Below are 23,320 nucleotides of genomic sequence, written 5' to 3' on the forward strand. Positions count from 1 at the left end.
TCCCTAAAAAAAATCCTGATGCATTTTCTCGAGGAACTCCTGATATTATATCTGAAAGAACTCCAGGTGGCATATCTGGAGGAACTTCTGATGGAATTTCTAGTAGAACTACTGAAATATTGCATAAATATTGAACACCTGATGAAATCCCTGGAGGAATTATTGATGGAACTCCTGATAGAATCCTTAGAGGAACTCTTTATGGTATCTCTAGAAGAAATTCTGACGGAATTACTCGAGGAACTCCTGATGTAATCTTCGGAGGAACTTCTGATAGAATGGAGGAATTCTAGGTGAAGTATCTGAAGAAATGCTTGATAGAATCCCTTGAGGAACTCTTGATGAAATCCCCAGGAGAACTCTGATAAAAGCCCTTAAGGTATTCTTGATAGAATCCGTACAAGAAATCCTGACGAAATCCCTGGAGAAACTTTTGATGGAACCCTTGGATGAATTGCTGAAGATATTGTTGAAGGAACTTCAGATGGAATTTTTGAAGAAACTCTTGATGAAATCCCTGGAGGAATACCTGATATAATTTCTGATGGAACTCCAGATAAAATCCTTAGAGGAAGGAATTTATGATATGCCTAAAAGAAATCCTGATAGAATTCCTCGAAGAACTCCTGATATAATCTCTGGAGGAAGTCCAGGTGAAATCTCTGTAAGAACTTATTAAGGAATCCCTGGAGGAACCTGATAAAATCCACAGAAAACCTGATAAAATCCCTATAGGCACTCCTGATAGAATCCCTATGAGGAACTCTTGGTGGATTCCTTGGAGGAATTCCTGATGGGATCATTGGAGGGAGTCCTGATGCATTCCCCTAAAGAACTCCTGTAGAATTCCTATAGGAACTAATGATGACATTCCTGGAGGAATTCTTATAAGATTTCTGATGAAACTTCAGAAAGAACCCCTAGAGGAACTCCTTATGGTATCCCTAGAAGTAATCCTGATGAAATTCCTCGAAGAACTCCTGATTTAATCTCTAGAGAAACTGCTGATAGAATCTCTTGAGGAATTTCAGGTAAAATCTAAGAAGAAACTCGATGAAATCCTGGATATAATCTCCAGAAGGACTCTGATGGAAACCGCAAAGAGACTCCTGATACAATCCCTATGGGAACTTCTGATGGAATCCCTGGAGAAAATCTGATAGAATCCCTGGAGGAATTTCTAAAGACATTCTTGAAGGAACTCCTGATGGAATCCCTAGATAAACTTCTGATAAAATTCCTGGAGGAATTCCAGGTGGAATCTCTGTAAAAACTCCTAATGGAATCTTTCGAGAAATTCCAGGTGGGATCTCTGTAAAAACTCCTGATGGAAACTCTCGAGAAATTCCAGATGGGATCCCTGGAAGAACATCTGACGAAAGCCCCAATGGAATGTCTAGAGAAACTTTCGATGGTATCCCTAAAGGAACTTCCCATGGAATCCATAGAGGAGTATCTCCAAATAGAAACCTTGATGGAACTCCTGATGCAATCCTTCGCGGAGCTCATGATTGAATCTTTAGAGCAGTGGTTCCCAACCTTTTCAGAGCCGTGACCCCCTTTAAACCTTTACAAACTTCTAGCGGACCCCTCATTCCTCAAGGATCCTTTGATTTGAACGTGGACTATAGACCCAATCAATAGCTGTACGATAAGAGTCGAACAGCAGATAGCCTATCAAAAAACGGAGCTGCACGTCAGAAACTGCACGACGCTCTTATGGATAAAGGTCAACGTCGGTGGGCATGAAATTGCATTGAATCATGCGCTGGAGCACCTAGGAGTTTTGATCGACGTTACCTCATGAATGGTGTTACTTACGATGGAAAAAGACGTTGAAGGTAGGGATAACGTGCAACTCAAATGTCTTTCGGTGCTGCACGCGCTGCTGCAAACAGCACCTTAAATTTGAAACAGTCGTGCAGGAGTAGTTTTTCTGCACTGCACCCCAGCAGTACAAGTCATAATTGTGTGATCGGCTTCGTAGAACCGAATTGTCTCATTCTCGCCCTTTGTGTTTCGTACACGCGTCAAAAATTCTACTTGAATTCATATCACCAATATGTAGCTGTCAAAACTCTTAAACAATAAGAACTTCAATTATTACATCCTTATGTTTTTGACTCTACCAAATATATTAAGATCCACAACTTCAAGATTTTGCAGAGCGCTTATTAAACATGTCAGCTTTCGAAGCATATCCTGCTAAAATTTTCATAGCGTGATTTTTTGTGCTGGCACGAAGAGATTAAAAGAGAAGAGATTGTGCTTTGCTTTGACTCGCACACAAACAGGTTTTCTCCTGCACTTTACTTTGAGTTACTCGCACTAGAATGGGAGACGCACACCAAATATTGGAGTAGCACGCATGTTTTTCGCATAGGAAAGAAATCGATCGGACAGCTCTCGGGGTCTTTGCTCAACACACTGGACTTTTCTTTAGTGAGTACCCAACAAACGAGCTAAAACAAAATAAGCTTAAAATTTGGGATGAGACTCAGAATCTGACCAAGAATCTAATGAGAAGCGAACATCGATTTTTTTTTCAAAATCACTACTGTTACATCTTCATCGCTTCTCCTTACAAAGTTCCCACCCGTGTCAGCAGCCCCGTAACTCACTTCAACCGACAGTCATCTTGTTATGTTTTACCTTAACACAATTCACTATGTTAACTTATCCAACGGACAACATTTCGCAACTCGTGCAACGTCATCACTCTCGACCATTCCGTCAACCGTCTCCCGTTTACTTGGCACATTTTCCCGTTGCTTCCGTCCCACCTAACGTACGAGTCCGAAACTCTGCTCCCTGGTCATCTATCCTCCTTATATCATGTATATAATTTCAATTTTCACTCAATTTAACAATCTCCTGCCCTGACTCGTCAATAAACCTCATTACTTTCTAGCCTAGGAAAAAAAATCTCTGGTTTCGGATTCTAGTGACGTGTTCACAATCCTGGGAAGAACTTTTATCGGAAATTCGCGCGTTATCCTAAAAAAAAACGATTGGCTTCTCTTTTTTTATCTCGAGTTTTTCACGACGACAAAAAAATATCCTCGGTATGAAAGCAATCGATACGGTGCAAGGGCTCGAAAAAAGTGGCCCACATTACAAACTTTGTCGCGGGGGACACTTAGGTTGGCCGCAAAATAGCCGTACTCTTCCCATGATGAAACTCTCCGCAACGGTACAAATTCATCATTCTTAGCGGGTTGTTACTTAAGTTGGTTTTGTTGTTTAGTGTTTTTTTTTTTTTGTTTCGTTCACACGATATGTTTTCTCCCAACGTTTGTTGTCGATTTTGCTTCGAAATTGTGTTTTCTGTTTGTTTGTTTGCTAATGTGTCACTAACCCTATGTGGTTTTTGTTTTATTTTTTCCGTGAACGATTTATTTTATCATGTTTTTTTTATATTCTAGATTGTGAGTTTGTGTAAGTATTTCTGTGTGTTTTTGTTTTTTTTCTATTTGTTGCCCCCTTTTGGCTGTTAAGAATTGGTGAGAATGATTTTATTCCATGTTTGCTTTGTTTTATATACCTCCGGTGGTTTTGTTTATTGTAGATGTTGTTGGTTGTTTTTGGTGGTAGTATTTGCTTTCTGCCGTCCTCTACAAGTATGTTGTTTATTTTCTTTTAGGTTTGTTGGGGAGCGTGTTTGTTTGTGTGTTCACGCGTGTTTCCGATAGTTTGGAAGAGAAATAGTTTTTAGGTTGGAAGCATTAGGGTAGGAGTGAAGGAGGGTAGACGTTTTGACAACAGTAGCATTGGGCTACTGTATTTCCAATAGGGCCAATAGCAGGAAGGAGAATCTAGCTGGTGCATATTTGTGCTGTTCGCTAGGCTAGTTGTGAAGAAGATAAGATTAGAGGAGTTTGCCAAGCTTATTTACAGTGTAGGAAGTACGTGTGCATTCGTTTTAGTGAGTGTTTGCTGCCTCTGGATTGTATTTTTCTAGGAAAGGATTGTACTACGATATCCGAATTTCACTGCATTTTTTGCAGTATTGGTTTTGAACTAAGGCCTGGGAGTCTCTTCTACCTCTTTGTGGAGCCCTTGGTTGCGTTGGGCTTGCTTGTAGTGTTGGGAGATGTCAGGATGTTGATTAACCGCCGTTTTGGAAGTACCAGGGTCGTACTGGATTCGATGGTGGAGATGTTGGACACGTTCAGTAACGGTTGGCCATCGATGCTAGTTGCAGTTGTGATACTAGTGGAACAAAATCCATCCGAATTCTAACAGCCGGGGGGCCTTGGCTATCCATCGGCGAAGTGACCTGGCCCCAGTTGGAGCTTATCTCACTTTGGTTCGCCCATTGTCTGCCCGACCACTATTATCAGTACGATGAACACTGCCAGCAGTACCAGAATACAGCAGATGGCCACCGCAACCATTGCACTGTTACTCATTCAACTATCTGGTTTGGGATGTTCTGCCTATAGTGAACAATGTAGCTGGACTACCGCACTTTGCCGCGCTTCTGGAACGTGCAAAGGCAGCCCTCGTAGTCTCGGTGGCGGTTGTGACGGTTGGCGGCTTAGAACACTAGCCTTTGCGCCTAGAATCGCTAGAAATCAAGCACTCCCAACAATTCCTCTCGCACCGCCAAACTCATTAGCTATCATTTGCTCTGCTGCATCCGTACCAGGAATTATCTTCGAACAACACCAACCACCCTGAATCTGGATAATATCTATTCGAAAATAGACACGACTATCACGGGGCACCCTCACTTGTCCGAGAAAGCCGGGAAATCAATTTTCGATAATCAATTTCACTAATGAAATTCAGCAGCTGCACCGCCGACCTTCCCGCTGTCCAGACCGCATACTCTCAATTAAGTTTCGCTTTACACTGGCGGGGTCGCCCTACTTTTTGCTCTCGAAGCGGGAAACAGAAATGGCGATTATCTGAAACTGTTCTCCTCGTCTTGCACCAACAACACGGGATGGTCACTTGCACCTATTTGTATCCTTCACTCGTTGGCGTATGACGCAGTTAATCCCGACTGGGGCCTTGGGGTTCGGTGCAATCTGAAACATAATCGAAAAAATGGTGAATTTACAGACCTTTAGGTTGCTATTTCAAAGGTACCATCCATACGCCGTTACCTACCCCTGGACTCGTGATTCTCGTTTTTTTTTCACAAAAATAATAAGATAGTTGTTTTACAGTAGAAGTTTTCCAAGTGTTGTTGTCATATGAATATTATTAAAAACGAAATAAATTACGAGTACTTGTAAGAAGACGATGACACCAACCAATCCAAAATGCAGGTCAATTAATGGCTTAGGAAAGAAATTAACGAGGCTATTTGTGGCATATATAATTGTCGACGGGCCTTCCTTAGCAGCAAAGCAGCAATTATATCCCTTTCAAGAAAGAAAACACGCATTCTTCTATTCGCATGCATCCGAGGCCACGCCTCTCGCGGTCTCCACGGGTAGAAGAGGAGGGAAATTGCGAAACGAACGCAATACAAAATGCAATAAATACGGCATTCTAGGTCACAGCAACGTCAATCAGTGGACGGATGCTGAACGAGTCACATTGCGGCAATAAGAAAAACAGTATCAGCAGCAGCAACTGGTAGCAGACATACTGTGGAGAGGTCGCTACAGCTATCTGATAAATAGAGGTTTCTGATCCGAAGACGGGTGAACGCTTGTTTCCTAAGGAGTAAAACCCGGAGCGGGGCCGTTGGTGTTCTACCCGATGCAAGCTACCATCAATGACGAAACAACGGTGGCGCTAAAACTAGATCTCATCAAGCTGACTCGGTGGCAGGGGCAGTTCATCCTGGCTGGCGACCTGAACACAAGGCACGAAGCATGGGGAAACACCTGGCGGAACAGAAATGACCCTGGAGCCTGGATTCGCCCACCCGCCTGAGCCGATACGGGGCCCACTCAACCATCGATGTCTTCCTGACCAATATGGACGGCAACATCTCCCAGCCGGTCGTTCATCAGGACCTCAGCTCGGACCACTACCCGGTGGTGGCCAAAGTTGATTCCCTGGTCAACCGACATCGAGTCACCCGGCGCAACTACTACCGTGTCGGCTGGGGTCGCATACGAGGTTCCCCTGACGTCCATGGAAGATGTTGATCGGCAGCTGCAGAGCATCGAAGAGGCCATCTCCGTTGCCCGTGAGCAGCATTAACCAACATCTGGTCAGGTAAGCAACACCCTTTCTATCGATCCAGTTACCAAAGTTAGGCAGTACCAACGTACTGGTCTGCCCACGTTAAAAGCGAAGTTAATCGCATATCAAAGATTATCAAGGTCAGAATGATGGACCTTTGAAACGAAGATTTTTCAAACAAGATCCGCTCTGTCCCAGATTATGTTATGCAATTCTGGAAAATGACCAAAATTTTAAAAACCAAACCCAGACCAATTCCACCGTTGATCCCACTAGACAACACCGCCTCTAAGGATCGCCTGATAATTCTTTCGAAGAAGGCTGCTGAGATTGGTAATATTTTGTATCTAAGCTGAATTCAAAAAGTTCGTTAGGAATTGGAACAATTTTAAGAAAATTATTTGAAATAGGAAGGACAAATCAGTCAAGTAAGCTTAGGCTTACCAGAAGAATATTTAAGAAAGGAGGACATTTTACTTTAATGGTTTTGAAAAAAGAGGACATTTAAAAATTTTGCCATACCATTTTACGAAAAAATAAAAATAGTTAAGATAGAGAGAAAGCTAGAGGCAATTGAATCATTTATTTGAAAATCAATTCATTGAAAAAAGCTTCGAAAAACATAAAAAGTGTTTCTGCACCGAAAAAATCTTAGTAGTTGACTCGTCTATGGCAAAAAATCACTGTAATTAAGACAACGATAATAAAAACCAAACAAACCTCAGTTTCCTACTTCCTTCGACACAAAACTTGAATTGAAAGCAACCTAAGAAAATTTATGTTGTACTGTTCTTAGAATTGCCATGATTATTGATCTGTGGTTTATTAATCAAACGCGAAATTCATGTAGTAACACCAATTTTTTTTTTTTTTTTTAACAGAATAAGGATTCTCCTGGAAATTAATTGTTAAATTATAACATTTTTGAAATAATAAAAAGGTTTTATAACTTCTTGAGAAAGATTTCCATAGAAAATCACTCAAAAGATTTATTATTCCAAATATTAGTTAAATACATAAAAAACTTGCTTTTCTTTTCAAGTATCCATTTTTTAAAGATAAAACAAAGAATTTCAATTTGGTTGACAAATGTATCCTATTTTGATTCTAATATAAGATAATCGAAATGTATTTATGATCATTAAAAGCTTTTAAACCCACTACAACGACTCATTACAGAAAGCCAAAGGTCGCGACGAAACCAAGAGCCGTGAATTCTGTTTAGGGCTTATCAAACATTATCTAGAAAAAAAACAAAAATACTGTTTTAAAATTCATAGTTTTTAAATTCGCAAAAGTGTAGAAAAATCGTAAAAAATATCTAAACTTGACATAAGATCCTAAGTAACTAATCCTTCATCCTTATTCAAGACTGATGGTTGCAGATTCTAACGAATAAGTAATCAAAACACTAAATGACATGAAATTTAATATTCGATCAATTTGAAAAAGGAGGACATTTTTAGCCAAAAGGAGGACGGGAGGACAAATGATCAAAAAGGAGGACATGTCCTCCCAAAGGATACCATCTGGTAAGCCTAAGTAAGCTTCAATGTATTTTTCGGTGGATTAAAGTGAATTACTACAGGTCCAACAACGTGAGCGGTCAATCTAGGCTTATTCTGGCTTATCTAGGACCACACAACGCGCAACTGAGCTCAGGCCCACTTCGACAAGTGGTGGTAGTACGGACCACCGACCAGAGCTTTCGTGTGGAAGCCAACGGGCCAATCTTCGAGTGGTGTTTGTCGAGGATCACCACGTGACAACTCGTCAAGCCAATTGTGAAGCATAGACCGATGTTCATAGAGCTCTATCTCCAACGAAGTTCGGGGATGCCTATAGCCCGATGATAAAGCTCTCACACTAGTCGTTGGAGCATCGTCTAGGAAACAAGGTTAGACGTATCGCTAGGGTGTGTAACCCTATAATTGACACTCTTATAAATTGATTAACACTAGACGTGACGTAACAAAGCAGTTAGGGTTTGCCTAGAATAATGAACTAGAATCGAACTTAAATAAAATTCTGAACTAAGGCTTTTGCGCAACTTTTTAAATTCCATTTTGTTTTCTTTATTATCGTATTTTTTTTATTGTTTTTTTATTACTCCAAGTTTAGTTTTGACTTCACATAACTCGGTCGTCAGTTGTTAGAATTTGTCGGATTTGTTGAACTTTTAGTTGACATTTCTTTTACTACCATTTAGTTTTGGACAGCGTTTTCGGTATTGCAAATACTTTTTTTCATTTTCCATTCAATTAATTGGCAATTCTGTTGGGTCAAAGTGGAATTTCAGTTCTGGTTATAATCCAGACAAACAGATGTAACACTCAAAACAAATTTCCTTAAAATCCATCGCCCAGTTTACACCATAATCATCTGGTGAGCATGTTGCACGACATGCTGTGTCATGCAACAAGTCCTGTAGATGGCGGTAGTGTAAAACGTCACACTAAGAGAAACGATGCGCGTGCCTCTGGTTGTGAGATTTTTAACATAGCGAATTGCAAATGATCGTTAGATGAGTGATCTATGGAAATTTCGTCTGTGTTATAACTGTTGACCTGTCCTTAAAAGGCAGTCTTATGCCGGGATATTTAAACGGTTGAAATCGTTCAAGAGAAGGCGACCATGATGTAGATGTGGACTAGTCAGGAACCGGTGTATGCGAAGAAGTCTGTGGAAGCAGATGGATCATTTGCGGATGAAGAAAGAAGGTGATATGCGGACGCCTCTATAGGAATTAGACGGAATCGTGAGGAAATTGAAGACGGCTGTAGCAACCTTGGCTGAAAGCGATCTGGTGTCGCAGCTCTTTTTGACGCTTCCTTGGTCTTGGAGAATGTTACTGATGAAGACTTGAACCTGGATCTTGTCAAGCAGCGACTGTTGGCCGAAGAAAGGTAGCAATCTGACCGTCAATTAAAGACAAGTCTGCAGCGTTCACGTGCGATTCGAAGAAGTTCCAGAAATTTTACGTAAATGCCACAACTGCGGTCGCCGTGACCACATGGTGAAGTATGAATTTGCCAGTGGGAAGCAAATTCGGAGCAGAAGAATGTTGTAAGCTGGCCTTGAAGCTACGTAAAACATAGCAGAGAAGAGGCATAGACGAATCCTGTTCAAGCTTAATTGGCGGGTTGGCGAGAAGACCACTTTTGTCTTGCTGCAGGAGATGACCAATCGTGTGGAAATAAAGGTCACGAAGGAAGGAGAAGCAATGCTTGCAGAAAAATTGGAGAAATCAACGCGACAATCAACAAAGGTGTGCACTTCAATCTGAAGAAAGTGCTTTATGTCCCGGAGCTACGAGAAAATCTTATGTCCGTCAGAAAGATGGCCAGTGCTGGAATTGATGTCTTGTTCCCTGGAGCCGTAAAGAACAAAAAGAGTGATAAGTTGTTGGACATCTTCGAGGCAACCTGTATGATCTCGAGCTGTCGTTCGAGCAAGTGACGGTCAATCATTGCGAGGTAGCTATCGGAAACCCAACCCGGGAGCATCATGACAGCTGCAGTACAACGTCAGTGTACCGAAAAATTTTGGTCTGTGGTACTGTCAAACTCAATGAAATCGTGGAGTATGCTCAAAATAGGGCGTAAACTAGAATTATGCTGATGGACATAAAAAAAAGTTTTACAATTTTTGCTTGGCATTTGGAATATCATTATAAACGAGTGATCACCAAATTACGATTCTCTGAAAGGATTTGTACGGCCATCGGGAAGATTTTGTATGGCCCACGAGCGAGTTTGGAAAATTTACTGTAGTTATCCAGCTTTTTACGAGCGCTAATGGCTGCCGCCAACTTTTCTTTCTGGTAGGGATTGGTCGATTTGACGTTTGGCTTGGGTCCGCTCAATATAAAACGACTCAAGCCAAACGTCAAATCGACCGATCCCTACTAGAAAGCGAGCCTGTTTGCGGCAGCCATTAGCGCTTTTAAAAGTCTGGATAAGCTTGAAATCAATCTGAGATCATATCCAGATATTGACTCGCAGTACATTTTCTTTTGCGGTTTTGAACACTATTTTTTTCTCACACTCGCCCCCAGATATCTAAGTTTCAATCAGATAAACTTATTGGATGAACTATCCAGCTTTATACGAGCGCTAATATCATTAGAAATTAACCCGGTGGACAAGTCAGTTGACCGGACCCAAACCAAATGTCAACGTGTTGGATCCCTACCAGAAAGTGAGCTAACTTTTGGCGGCCAGGTTTTTGAAAAGCTGGATAGTTCATCCAATGGACTTTTCCACGATCTTCTTTTCTTGTCGTTTTTTTTCGATCTAAATATGTTTACATAAAATGACATCCGCATCAACACGAATGTTCACCGGATGAACAATGCGTGGATGAATGTGCAACCAAATCGTTTGTTTTACTGTATACATACATTTTTATACATTTTTCTGTATACAGTAAAGCTTTTCCTCTCGCTGGAAGTTGCAGCGTGACATCATCGTATATTAGTTCATAGGCTTATTTGATTGAAACTAAGACCTCTGGTGGTGAGTATGGTAAAAAGGATTCAAAGCCGCATAGAAAAAAAATCTGCAAATAAAAAAAATATCACTTTTTTACTTGATTCGATCTTATTGAAATAAAAAGACAAGGACACTGTCTTCCGCCATTTAGCTGCACAAACTGTAACTTAACACTAGACAACGGACAAGCATGCTCCAGTGGCACCGCCGAGAAACATTCCTGATGGAAAGTTTCAATGCCTGCAGCGGGAATCGAACCCATATCCCATGACACGATGCGCTTAAATGCCTGACAACACTAACCGCACGGCCACGAGGTCCACAATATTTCTTTTGAGAGCAGAAAAGCGATCCACAAAATCAGTTAGGCTGTACTGTGAGTAATTTCTCATGAATTACTTTCCCGCCAAATAAAGCACTAACAGGTCATTTAATCTTTTCAGCGAACAAATTGGTGCGCTCTTAAGTTCTTGGTGCTTAAACTTGATAATTTTATTAAATTTATTTCCATTGGCAGACGAAAATATCAGATTCGCCCTTATTTCATTTCATGCCATTCGTTGTTTTGCATCCGTCAACAACGAAACAAAATTCGGATCTGCCATAGTGAAAAATCGTGCCGGCAGCGGTGGATGGCCCCATTGTTTACGTTGCAAGTAGGTACGTGAAAATTGCGTTATCTGTCACTGCGCGGGGGGTTGCGGAAACCTTTGGCATAGGCCTTTTCATGTGACCGGTCCGTCTATGCATTTGTTTACATCGGTGGAGGACCGGTGGATACACGAGGCTGTCATTTTCATAGGAGAACTGTCAAAGAGCTTCCCGATCAGCTGTTTTGGAACGTCATGTGAATAGGTCTATAGTCGAGTCGGGCATATCGGCCAACGCGGATTGGAGATTATAGCCTAAAAAGGAGTGCTGAAAGGTATGGTCGGAAAGGCATGTAAAATTGTTTTCTTTGACGCCTGTGCAGTGTACAAACGAAGCAATTCACGTGGGATCCGATGGCACGACACGTAACAGTTGCTCGAGACGTCAAGTTTAATGAGCCGTGCTTTCCGTAAACTATGATGAGTCAAGAAGATAATGTTCTGTTGAATGTCTACCTCTCGCTCGAGCAAGAGGGGGGAAATGATCAGACGACTACCATAGAAGAAATCAACCAAGCAAATGTAGAAAAGAATGCAAAAGAAGTTGAAGACTCGGTTGAAGCACCGGAAAATGCACTCTTTCGACCACAGTAAGACGTGAAATTCCGAGAGAGTTGTCGTCGAGGCCTAGCGGACGGAAGTGCAGGCTGTTTAATGAGCTGATCGAGCCATGTGAACGGCTCCTGTGCGAGACTAGCTACGTTTCTTGGCAGAGAGGAAGGTCTGGCGTTTGCCAAGCTGCCCGCAAGGAATGAGGCCCCTGAAATCAAAATGGGCATTTTGTTTGAAGGATGATGCGTAGGTCGTCCCTTATTTTTCGAAAATATGCAATGTTAAAAGTTCTCCATTGTAAAGTGTTCGTTTTGGTAAGAAAAAAAAAATCAGGTAAAAATTTGAAGTCCGTACGTGGACGCTAAGTGGTCCCCCAACGGCCCTGTGTAGATCAGGTGTAGATTACATCGCAAAAAAAAAAAGCTCGCTGCTCTAGTGCACGTAACATGCGTACGAGAAGCCACTAGTAACAAATTATAATGTGCGCGTTGATAGGCAGCACAGAAGCATATTTTCTTCACTAGAGAAGCGAGCTCGATTTCGCGCACGGGATCATCTACAACTGCTACCTTCAGGGCCGTTGGGGAACCACTTAGCGTTCACATACGGACTTCAAATGTTAACCTGACTTTTTTCTTACCAAAACGAACTTCCAACATTTCACATTTTCGAAAAATAAGGGATGCGGCTGGCAATGCGATTGAATATAAAGCGAGACATGTGGTGAAAGGATTCCTGCAGAAGACTGGTGTCGATTACGAGGACTATTGATTTCTGAGCTGATTTCTCCTGATAGGATATCCCAGTGGAAATCATGACTGGATTTTCCAGCGGAAAACCTATTAAAATTTCCCAGTTGAAAGCCTGAAAGGATTTCTCAGTGGAAATTCTGATAGAACTTACCAACGGAAAAAGAAATCTTGATAAAATTTCAAAACGGAAATCCTGATTGGATTTCTCAACGGAAATCTTGTTGGGGTTTTCCAACAGAAATTCTGTAGGAATTTCCTTACAGAAATCCTGTTTTTCCCATCGGAAATCCTGTTATAATTTCCCTGCGGAAATCCGTCTTTAAGACTTTTCTAACGGAAACTCTTATGTATAAATTAGATTTAAGGGATCTTCAAAAGAGATCCGAATCGGGAGGTGCCATTCTTCTACCATCCAAATATAAATCAGAAGGATTATTCACAAAACTGTACATCATATCTTATCCTTCATCATTCTTTATCTTGAGTGCATTCTTCCATGAAATATAAAGCAACTAAACGATTCCATTACTTGACCTAGATAGAAGCATATGCACTCGGGCAAGAAAATCGAAAAACTTTTACCACGGCGCACGTCCACTGAAATTCAAATCCACATCATCTGTCAAGCGTCGCTCAACTCAACCAGTCCGTAAAATCGTCAATAGTCGGTGGACAAAATGGTGCTACTCTCCGAGGGCGGTGGCGCCTCGGAGCCACCATAATCCAGACTCTTCCCCTTTTTCTGCGAGCATATTAGTGTTGTTATGCTAAACGACATCTACGTTATATTGAGGGAATACGAAATTTCCTGCAAACACGGCCTCCATCTAGCTTGAAGTGTGTTGGGTGGGAAACTCACATTAAAAAAAAAAAACGTTCGGCTTTCAAGAGAGCAAAAATACGAACTTCACCTTTATCGTTTCCGTCAGGCTATCAAAGGATAATCTTGGCTCAAGATATTAAATTCACATATTGTCGAACGGATCCGCTCAATCCGTCTTCCCGCGGCTGAGTACTGTTTCTGGCCTTCCCTTGGCGTCCTTTTTGGACTAGTTCGGTAGGATGACAAAAATGTAACATAGGCTGCTAGGTGCTGCCGATCTGAGAGATGATACAAAATTTGGTCAAATTGGGAAACTGACAGCATCGACTTGTATTGTTGCTTTATTTGTAATTTTACATATTTTTTTGTGAATCGAATAAAAACCCAAAGAATAAGTTCTGTTTATCGAATTTTTCATACGACGGAACATTTGCCAATGATTTTTCTATTTTGAGGTAAAATTCTTGTATTAGCATTTAGTGATTGAAATATGACGTCCTTCGTTTTTTGAGATTGCACTGCAGGTACTGAGAATTGGCGGGCAAGGTGTCCAGTTATGAAGGAACACCACTTTGGCCGTTGGGATTTGATTGCGAAACCTGTAATCCTCGTTGACTCGTCCAGTGTTTCAGTAGCTTAGTTGGTAAAGTGCTCGTATAGCATACAAGAGTCTTGGGTTCGAGTCCTACCTGAGAATTTGAGTTTTTTTCCACAATTTCACTTTTTATTTGTTTGCAATGGGTCAATTATCGTCTTTTTATCGGTTTTCACTTCAGCTATGGTATCAGCCTTCCCCCTCTCTATAAAACCGATATAGTTACCCCACCCTTGTACGGATTTAATTTCTTCAGTTTTCTTATTTTCACGCTCAACTGGTCATCCTTCGCAATAGCCCAGATATTGAAACTGCTGAACAAAAGAGTATATGTACCTCCACACGATTCAGCCGCCAGATTATCCCGGGAGCTAGAGTAATTAATTTTTGAACTTTCATAAAAAGCAGATAATGCTCTTCTGGTGCTCCCCCCTTGCGATCGAATCCTCGTTCACCATGGACCGACACAAGTTCACACCAAGGTGGCAAAATGTGTCAATGTCAGTCCATCTAGCTCCTCCTCTTGATTCGCTTCCGGAGCAAGGATGGCGCTTCCGTCGTCGTCTGATTCCCCCCCCGGTTCCACCAAGAGAGCAAACGAGGCACTTTTTAGGCAGCTTTACCGGGTAAATATTTGATGGTTCTCAGTAAATTGAAGGATTTGCTGATTGCGACACCACGACGACCCGACTGTGAAATGTGTGTGTGCGATGAGGATTTTACAGATTCCGAACCGATTCGACAGTCGATTGGTATGTATGTACACTGCCGTTCAAAGGTTTGAGGTCATCACCTATAAATCAAACAAAAATGTTTTGTTCATATCTCTGTGAATATACGTCTAACTGAAACTATCTTTGGCTCATTGGAAAGGCAATAAGTACTTCATATGAGTGTTGACATCACCATTTTTTAGTTTTGTTCACTAAAAATTTGCTTGAATTTGCTTGAACTTTTTTCAAGTAAGTTCTAATGAACATAAACTTTCGAACGAAACACCACACTGAGGGGTGACCCAAAACTTCTGTAAGATCACTTGAATTACAGTTTCGATAATTATGAATAGTTTTCAGATTTTGTTAGTGCTCATCAAAAAATAAAATATTACGATTCTAATGCGGTACTGGTTTGAAGTTTTAGTCGATATAATGGTAAGAAAATTGACAATGTTTTTTCAGTGTAACTTTTCAAAAAGATCACAAGTTGAATTTAGTTAACAACATTTAAAAAAAAAAAGTTTTCATCAAAATACCTACGTAGTAAGTAGCTCGTTTCCTTTCGAATGAGCCAAAGAGAATTTAAATTGAATGCGTTTTTACAGAGATATATACAAAATGCTTTTGAATGTCTTTCATGGAGTACCCCAAACTTTTGCACGACAGTGTATGAAGGTGCTATCTGTTTGCTTGGAATTTGTGCTTTTTTTTCTATTCTATGTAACCCACTGTTGAGGTCTGCTTGCGTTTGCAATTTATTTCCGGTAGGTAGGACCAAGGGCATATCGGAAGGGGTGCCATAAGGCACTCGCAAATAACCGACACTTGTCAGTGACAGCTGGTGGAACTTCTTGGATTTCTGGGATGAAACACGCGTTACCATCTGTCTGTGGTTGGAGGTGGAAGGCGCTTGAGGTTGTTTTTTTTTCCGGATTGTTTGATTGAATAATGTATGATCATATGGTTACGAGCTGAACAATGATTGAAAATCTGAAGTTTATATGATTGTTATCAGGTCAGGATTGATATTTTGAACAAAATTAAAATTTGACTAGGAAGGGCATATTTTCGAACTTTCTATAGAGGCACCGGTTTATCTCATATTCCAGACACTTGGCTTTAAATGAAGAATTTTCAAGATAATCAGCCATATTTTCCACAAGAAGATCACTTAATTTTCTTTTTTTTATCACAAATAAGTATACTTATCATTTATTTTTGAATCTAAATGAAATATTTTGGTAACATTGTCAAATAAAACTGAAACAATCTCACAATTTATGAAAATGGTGACAAATTGATAGCAATTTTCGAAGTATTGAAATAGTGCCTTCAATTCTATTCCATTGCGAATGTTTTGAAAACAGCTGATAGGGTCCTAAAATGGCAATGAAGTGCGCGATTTTGTATGACAAATAAGAAATGTTTGCTCCAAAATGCTTTTTCAATTTGCTTTAAAATATCTGCAGACTTCAAGTGTTTTATTTCGTAAGAAACTCAATGGAATCGGTATTTGCAAATTAAGTTTATTAGCTATTCAGCAAGACCAAGCTAAGGGTCGTGGGTTCAAATCCCACCGGTCGAGGATCTTTTCGGGTTGGAAATTTTCTCGACTTCCCAGGGCATAGAGTATCTTCGTACCTGCCACACGATATACGCATTCAAAAATGGTCATTGGCACAGTAAGCTCTCGGTTAATAACTGTGGAAGTGCTCATAAGAACACTAAGCTGAGAAGCAGGCTCTGTTCCAGTGGGGACGAAATGCCAGAAAGAAGATGAAGAATGCTCCTAATAAGTCGATCGTTCTATAACTTAATGTCTCCTCAAGTCTACGTCACAAGAAACTACACTTGCTCTCAATGGCTTCGCGGACCCCCATAGAACTCTTCATGGCCCCCTAGGGGTCCGCGGCAAATTTCCCTCTGAACCACAATGTCTATTTTATAAATTTACAGGGAAACATGGACCCCTTCTGGTTTTGAAATGAATAAAGACTTGGAAATACAGAAAATTTATGTTTTGGAATTATAACGTATGATGTTTGTAGGACCCATTTTTATTTTTATTTTTATAAAATAGGTTAATATATGATTTTTGTAAAATATTTAGTTACCGTCGATGGGGGTGACAATGGGTCTGGGGGGTGAGATTGGGTCAAAACGGAAAAATATGATTTATGAAATATTTCAGCTTATAACGGTGATATTACTAAAATTAATTATTCATATGTTAGGGAACATATTATTACACATAATTCATCACAAAATACATTTTTAGAAATAGTAGTTTTTGTTTACTATATCAATAAACTTGTATGTTGAAATTAGATAAAATTTACAACATTAAGTTTCTCCTGTGCAAAGTATCACGCATGTACTTTAACCTCTACCGTTATATTAGTAGAAGGTTTAAAGTCTTTTCATTACACTTCACACGTATTTTCCGGAATCTATTCGATTTTTCAACAAAAATTTTATTTTTTTCGGTACGGTGTCCAAAACTTCAAAAATGGGGGTGAGATTGGGTCAAGCAAGAACGACAGTAAATGAAATTGTTAGTCCACTTTTTTGACATTTTACGGTGCCGGTAGTTCTCTTTTTCATTAAGATGTGTTTATTCTTTCTAAATACAGCATCTCTGAAACATCAAACTAGTCTACTTCAGGATTCCGTACATTGAATAACAATGCAACGCATTTTGACAACTTCTCAATCCAGCTACTGTGTTTCGTGCGCAGCAACATCGTAAAATTTTATCAAATGGATTGTTTTTTTTTTGAATTAATTATTTATCAGTGTTTTCATATTATAGAAACATCTGCTGGAAGTACAAATGAGTTGGAACACTGCAGTGCTTCAGTGCACTGAAATATCGTGATTATGACGTCAACATCTGCCTGAAATGTATTGATCGTAGAATGTCGCTCCGAAATTAAACTATTTGCGAAGAATTAAAATAATCACTGTTTCAGTACACCTTTGGGGAAACTGAATAGGCTTCATGGCAATGGGGATGAGACTTTGAAGACAATTCGAGGGAAAAAAAATAGAAAATTTATGTAAACCTAACGATGAATGTTGTATTTACATATTTTTTCTCATAGCTCTTCAATTCATTGGTATAATCGTTCTTTTAAGTGAGTTTATCATACTTGTGAAACAACTTAGATATCTTTTCATCTTGTTTGCATCGTATTTCATCAATATTCTTCAGCTGTGAATGGTTTTGCAACCATATTATCAAAAACAAGTTATTTCAATTACAGTGACCCAATGTCACCCCCTCTATGGAGTGAGATTGGGTCATTTTTCATTCACTTGTGGTGCCGCTGTGAATAAATATTTTTCTTTAATGTTTTGAACAGTTGTTAATGTACCATCAAAGTACATACACACCAAATTTGAAGTTTATTGGAGTTAAATTGCGATAGTTATTCAATAAACAATTCGTACACATCCCTTTTTGATCCATTGTCACCCCCAACGACGGTACCCAAAATGACTGAATTCAGACTGACAGCCGTCACCTTAAAAATAGAATATTCAAAATCGAGCACACTTGCCGAGGGATGATTCGGTAAAATAAAAACAATTTTGTGTAGGGCGAGACGGCAACAGTGAGTTGTGTCGTCTCGACCCAGTCGTTAATCACCGATCCACCGGAGTAGATTACAAAGGAAGATGTGTACTCCTTTCCGAAGCGGTGGTCTGCGTGATGAAGAATTTCCCAGCTACAGTTGGATGTTATACATTGGCGACCGTGGCAGGATATTGTTGTTCATGATCGAAGCAAAAAACGAACCTTTTTATCTTGCGAAAATAACCCATTGCGTAAATCTAGTGTAACCGAGATGGAGCAAACCACGCACCAAATTTTTATTGCTGTAAATCAGCAAATTTTTGCTGATTGTTTTGTGCTGTAAGTTCAGCAATCGATCCAGCAAAATAAAATTTGCTGATCTGATCAGCAATGCAAATTCTCATCCAAATGACAGCTGGGTTACTGACCATTCAGCAAAGCGAATTTTAATTTACTGATTAATCAGCACTAGGTTATTTGTAATCTCATGGGATTTCTTGCTGTTTTCCAGCAATTTCAGATCACCAGATCCCGGTTGAAGAAAAAAATTAGGTAATATTTGTAAAAGTTGTCATAGAAAACAATAGAAAATACGAATGCGTTGCATGCCATAAACATTTATTTTTACAAAAAAATAAACACTATTTTCTGCGTTCTGGGGGGGAAATGGACACCGTCTACCGTAACGGCAATGCTGCCACCTAGAAATAAACATTTTGATGTTTATCAAACCATCAATATGGTAATGAATGTTTAGTAATTACCAAATACGATATTACGAAAACTATACATAAATATATGACTGTTTGGGTAAACATTTTTTAAGGGAGACATTTTTTTCTTGTTTTAAATTTATCGGGTGACAGATAAAACTGTTTGCTGATACGAGTTCAGCAATAATGTTTACTGGTTTACAGCAAAATTTCAAATGGATTGCTGGTTATCAATCAATTATTTGACAAAATAAGGTAAGTGCGCGTTGTGAGGACCGCCACCTTTTACGAGTAGGGAGGACCGCTTGTAAATTGACTAATAGTGAGTTGAGAGGACCACTGAGATCAAGAAATAGGGTAAGTGCGCGTTGTGAGGACCGCCACCTTTTACTTATATTGTAAAGCGAGTTGAGAGGACCGGTTGTGAAGAGATTAGGGGGGGAGGGGGTCTAGCCAAGCGTGACAAGTCTTACAAAATTTTTGAAGGACTCATACAAAAAACGTGACAAAGGGGGGGGGGTCGAAGGGGGGTGGAAGGCGATGTAGATCATCATTGAAATTTGAACGCGTTGTTGATGATTGATGTCAAGTAACCTCACGATTTGTAAGTAAAGATAACCATTTGGTTTTGCGCTGTCTTAGCTGAACAAGTATCAGTATACTTTCCACATGTGAACGCGTATAGTGATACTTCTTTGAACCAATATTTATCGTGTGGACTAATATTTATTAATTTGAAATTGCCAGCTGCAATGTCAGCATGGCTGCCGAAACAAATGACGGGCTACTTAGCTTTAATTTACACCTGAGAAATCAAAGCCGCCCGGAGTCTTCACAGCCGTTATGCAGCAGCGAATTTATATTATCACCAGCAACGAAAAGTTGGCTTCCTTGTTTTATGCTCATGTTTCGTTGTTTTTAGTGTCCTTCGCTTCTTCATGTAGCTTTTATATACCAAATTTCTCTCTCCCTTTGTTCAGCTGGCGTGTTCGAGTGGTTATGATGCTCGCACGCTTTGAAATATTTTTGTTCATGAACATGGGTTCGAATCCAGTCGGTGGCAAACATTTTTGTTATTTACTTTGTGATAATCATCGCGACAAGTTTAGAGCCGATAAGGTTGAATCGGTGCATATGATCGGATCGATCTTAGCTTTTCAATTTATTAATTGAAATAACCAGTACAATGATCAACAATTATTGCAGTTCACGAAATCTGTTCCTCGCAGATAAAGGCTGCAATTAATTGTCGGGTTGCTTGAAAAATAGCAATTTTCGTCTAATTGCCGCGATAAGGCAGCGTCCATTTATTACGTAACGCTAAAATTGGAAAATTTTGACCCCTTCCCCCCTCTTTAACGATTTTTGTATGAACAAAATCAAATTTAAAAAATAAATAATATAAAATATAAATATAATCGTAATATGTATCATTAAGAGTAACCATTCCGGCATTTACCATATCAAAACAGCTCTGCAACCTTATATGGGATTGCACATTGGGACAGCATAGTGGCTATCATGCTCAATTGTATAAGTGCCGAAGTGTAGCAGTGTTTGTGAAACTCAGAGGAAAACAATATGCACACTGTTTCGAAAAACAAACATAATCTGGGTCTGGGATTTCAAATTGGGTAATATTTCCATATGCATTTTGATGAGTTTGGAATGTGTATTTCTCTAGGGAAAACAAAAACAAACTGTGTATGACGAGCATATGAGAATGTTCGTGTTTTCAAATGTCACTAAGTCACTAATGCTGTTCTATTAAACTCACATGACTACGGTGGCTCTATCTATACGGTAGCGGCCATTTTGGTTATCTCAATAGGCCTGGAGAAGTGAAAGGACTTGTCATTCATATACTTGTCAATTTTCATACGAAATCTTCTCTTTTTCTGTAATAAATGCCATAATTCACAAAGAAAAGTGTACCAGTTATGTCCATAGTGGTTTCTAATTCCGCCATATGTAAAACTTAAAAAAACTTCTATATTTTGGAACATTTGGAATGTTTAACCATCAAGATATAATTAATGTTTTATTACTTGAACCCACAGAATAATTCCAAATTTTGATACCATTGACTTATCCCGTATGGCGAAATAGGGAAATGGCCATAACCAGGCATTGCAGAATTTATTCTCAATTGATTTCGAGCACGATCAAAGCTAGCGAAGAAATATATCGTATCTGTATGGACGCACGCACGGGTTCACTATTTGACGTTTGAGCGGTGCCGTGTTATTTATGTGACCATGGCAACGAGTGAACTCGGCAACGCTCAAACGTCAATTTTGTGAACTCGTACATTGGTTCATTGGTCCACGATCGGCAATGTTTTGCAAGTTTGAACAAGCCTGATAAATAGGCAGCGAAGAAGAGCCCCAAAGAGAGAACCCAACTTTTCAGTTTTAAATATCGCTCTATTGACCATTAGTGCATGTTTATATCGTGTGGCAGATACGAAGATATTCTCTGCCCTGGAAATCCGACAACATTTTACAAAATTTTACACTTCATATTTTACGAAAAGATCCTCGACAGGCGGGATTCGAACTCACGACCTTCAGCTTGGTCTTACTGTGCGTTTACCGCTACGGCTATCTGGGTGCCTACTATATACACACATACTCAATATAAATTTGTAAAAGCATCTGCTGTATAAAAGTGAGAAACCCCTTTTTAATTTTCTCTCAAATTTTGTGAGGTTATCAGCATTTAACACGATTTGTTCAAGAGTCCCGTCATAATTTTCCAATAAAATAAAACTGTCTGGTCTCATCATGAAAATAATTTCTATTAACTCATAATGCTTTAAGCAAAATTTCGAACCGTTATGAAGTACTACATTATGTTTTTAATTAAGAGTATTGAAATGAAAAATTTCCCGTTCCCCGATTAATTTACGCCGATTTCCAACAAATGATTACAAACGTTTCTCCAAATGATCCCAAATCTTTTGGATCAATATGAGACCAGCAATATGAATTCCAACCTGTGGGTGTGATTAATTGACCCGCATTGGTGAACATTCATCATTGCGCAATCCCACGGTTGTTCTTATTAAACCTCCTGTACCCACACAATCTTCTCTGTCGAAATCTCTCGATAATTGCCGTTGTTGATCCCTACGGGGGCAAGCTTGCTTGCTATTATCACCGAACAAGATTCATTTCGCTTCTTGTGGGCAGTAATTACTACAGCTAGCGTCGACATCGTTTCACCTATCCCGAACCGGACTCGCCAACCGTCTGGTGGTCCTTCCGTCTGGAAACTGCGGCATACAATTAACGATGCTTTGATTCCTTCATAAATTACTCCCCTAGGTATCCATTTGGGGGAAATGCCATCCCGAGAAGCAATTTAGCTTTATTGGCAAAAGTTGAAGCCATCTGCCGCACCGATACCTTTCGAGTCGCTAACTAATTCCATTGAAGCTCGAGAGGTGCACATAAAACTGATCCTGGTCAGAATTGCGGCAGATACGTGCGGAAATCCTAAGATAACAGTAATAATTAAAATGAATTTATGATAGTTGCTGCAGTAGTTAGGAGATCCAGAGCTTCCAGCAGGATTCAGTAATTGAATTTCTCAATTGAAAGCCAACCCATAAGTTCCTAACATTCCAAGTGCTTTTTCTCACATCTGAGCATGCAGACCGACATCAGATCCTATCTACTGACTCCACAAGGAAGCAGGAAACCGGAAGCAATTTCCATTTGCAGAGGTGCGTGACAAAAAGCCACTTTCATCATCGTCGTCGGCGACACCCCCCACAGGCGCTAAGGCATCTCCAATGAAGCGGCGATGAACCACAAATCAATAGGAACTTTTAAGAACATCCATTACAGGGGAGACTTCCCCTGCTGCTTGATTCGTACCACAATTGTGGCTATGCCCGAAGAGAACTTTCTTCAATAGAAGTGAAAAAAACAGAAAACAAACGTAAAAAAAGCCGGATATCGGAAGGCAGCAGACACCATCACTCACTCGTGCGTTGATTGCACATTGGGCCCAATTGTAAAATTAGGAGGGAAAAAAATATTTTCACTATGAAGATGATGTTTCAGAACAAAATGGTCATGGGCAAAATTGTAGCATATAATAAGGAATACATTTCGACAGTATGAGACATTAGGGCAGTCCCAAAAAATATGGAAATACTCTTTCTAACTGTTTTTCTTTCAAAATAAGTAATTTGTTTTAGCCAACCAACTTTGTAAGTTTATTGTAGCTTTTGCTATGGCGTTTTCATTGAATCAGAGTAGATTGGCCCATAAAATGGTTTTTTGT

At 39.8% G+C, this 23,320-nt stretch overlaps 2 protein-coding genes across 16 annotated transcripts in view; both read right to left on the bottom strand.

Annotated features, from left to right (window-relative positions):
• LOC5576365 (bone morphogenetic protein 1) overlaps window positions 1-23,320 on the bottom strand; it is a 540,800-nt gene that overhangs the window by 221,657 nt on the left and 295,823 nt on the right. The window lies entirely within an intron of this gene.
• The window catches only part of LOC110674084, a 112,458-nt gene continuing 92,387 nt past the window's right edge, over window positions 3,250-23,320 (bottom strand). Inside the window, exon 2 of the mRNA XM_021837572.1 lies at window positions 3,250-5,036. Coding sequence (XP_021693264.1) covers window positions 4,302-4,412 — 111 coding nt within the window. The 5' untranslated portion in view covers window positions 4,413-5,036 and the 3' untranslated portion in view covers window positions 3,250-4,301. The remainder of the gene's footprint in view (window positions 5,037-23,320) is intronic.

Source organism: Aedes aegypti, chromosome 1 (assembly GCF_002204515.2).
Source record: "Aedes aegypti strain LVP_AGWG chromosome 1, AaegL5.0 Primary Assembly, whole genome shotgun sequence".
In the NCBI taxonomy this organism is placed as follows: domain Eukaryota; kingdom Metazoa; phylum Arthropoda; class Insecta; order Diptera; family Culicidae; genus Aedes; species Aedes aegypti.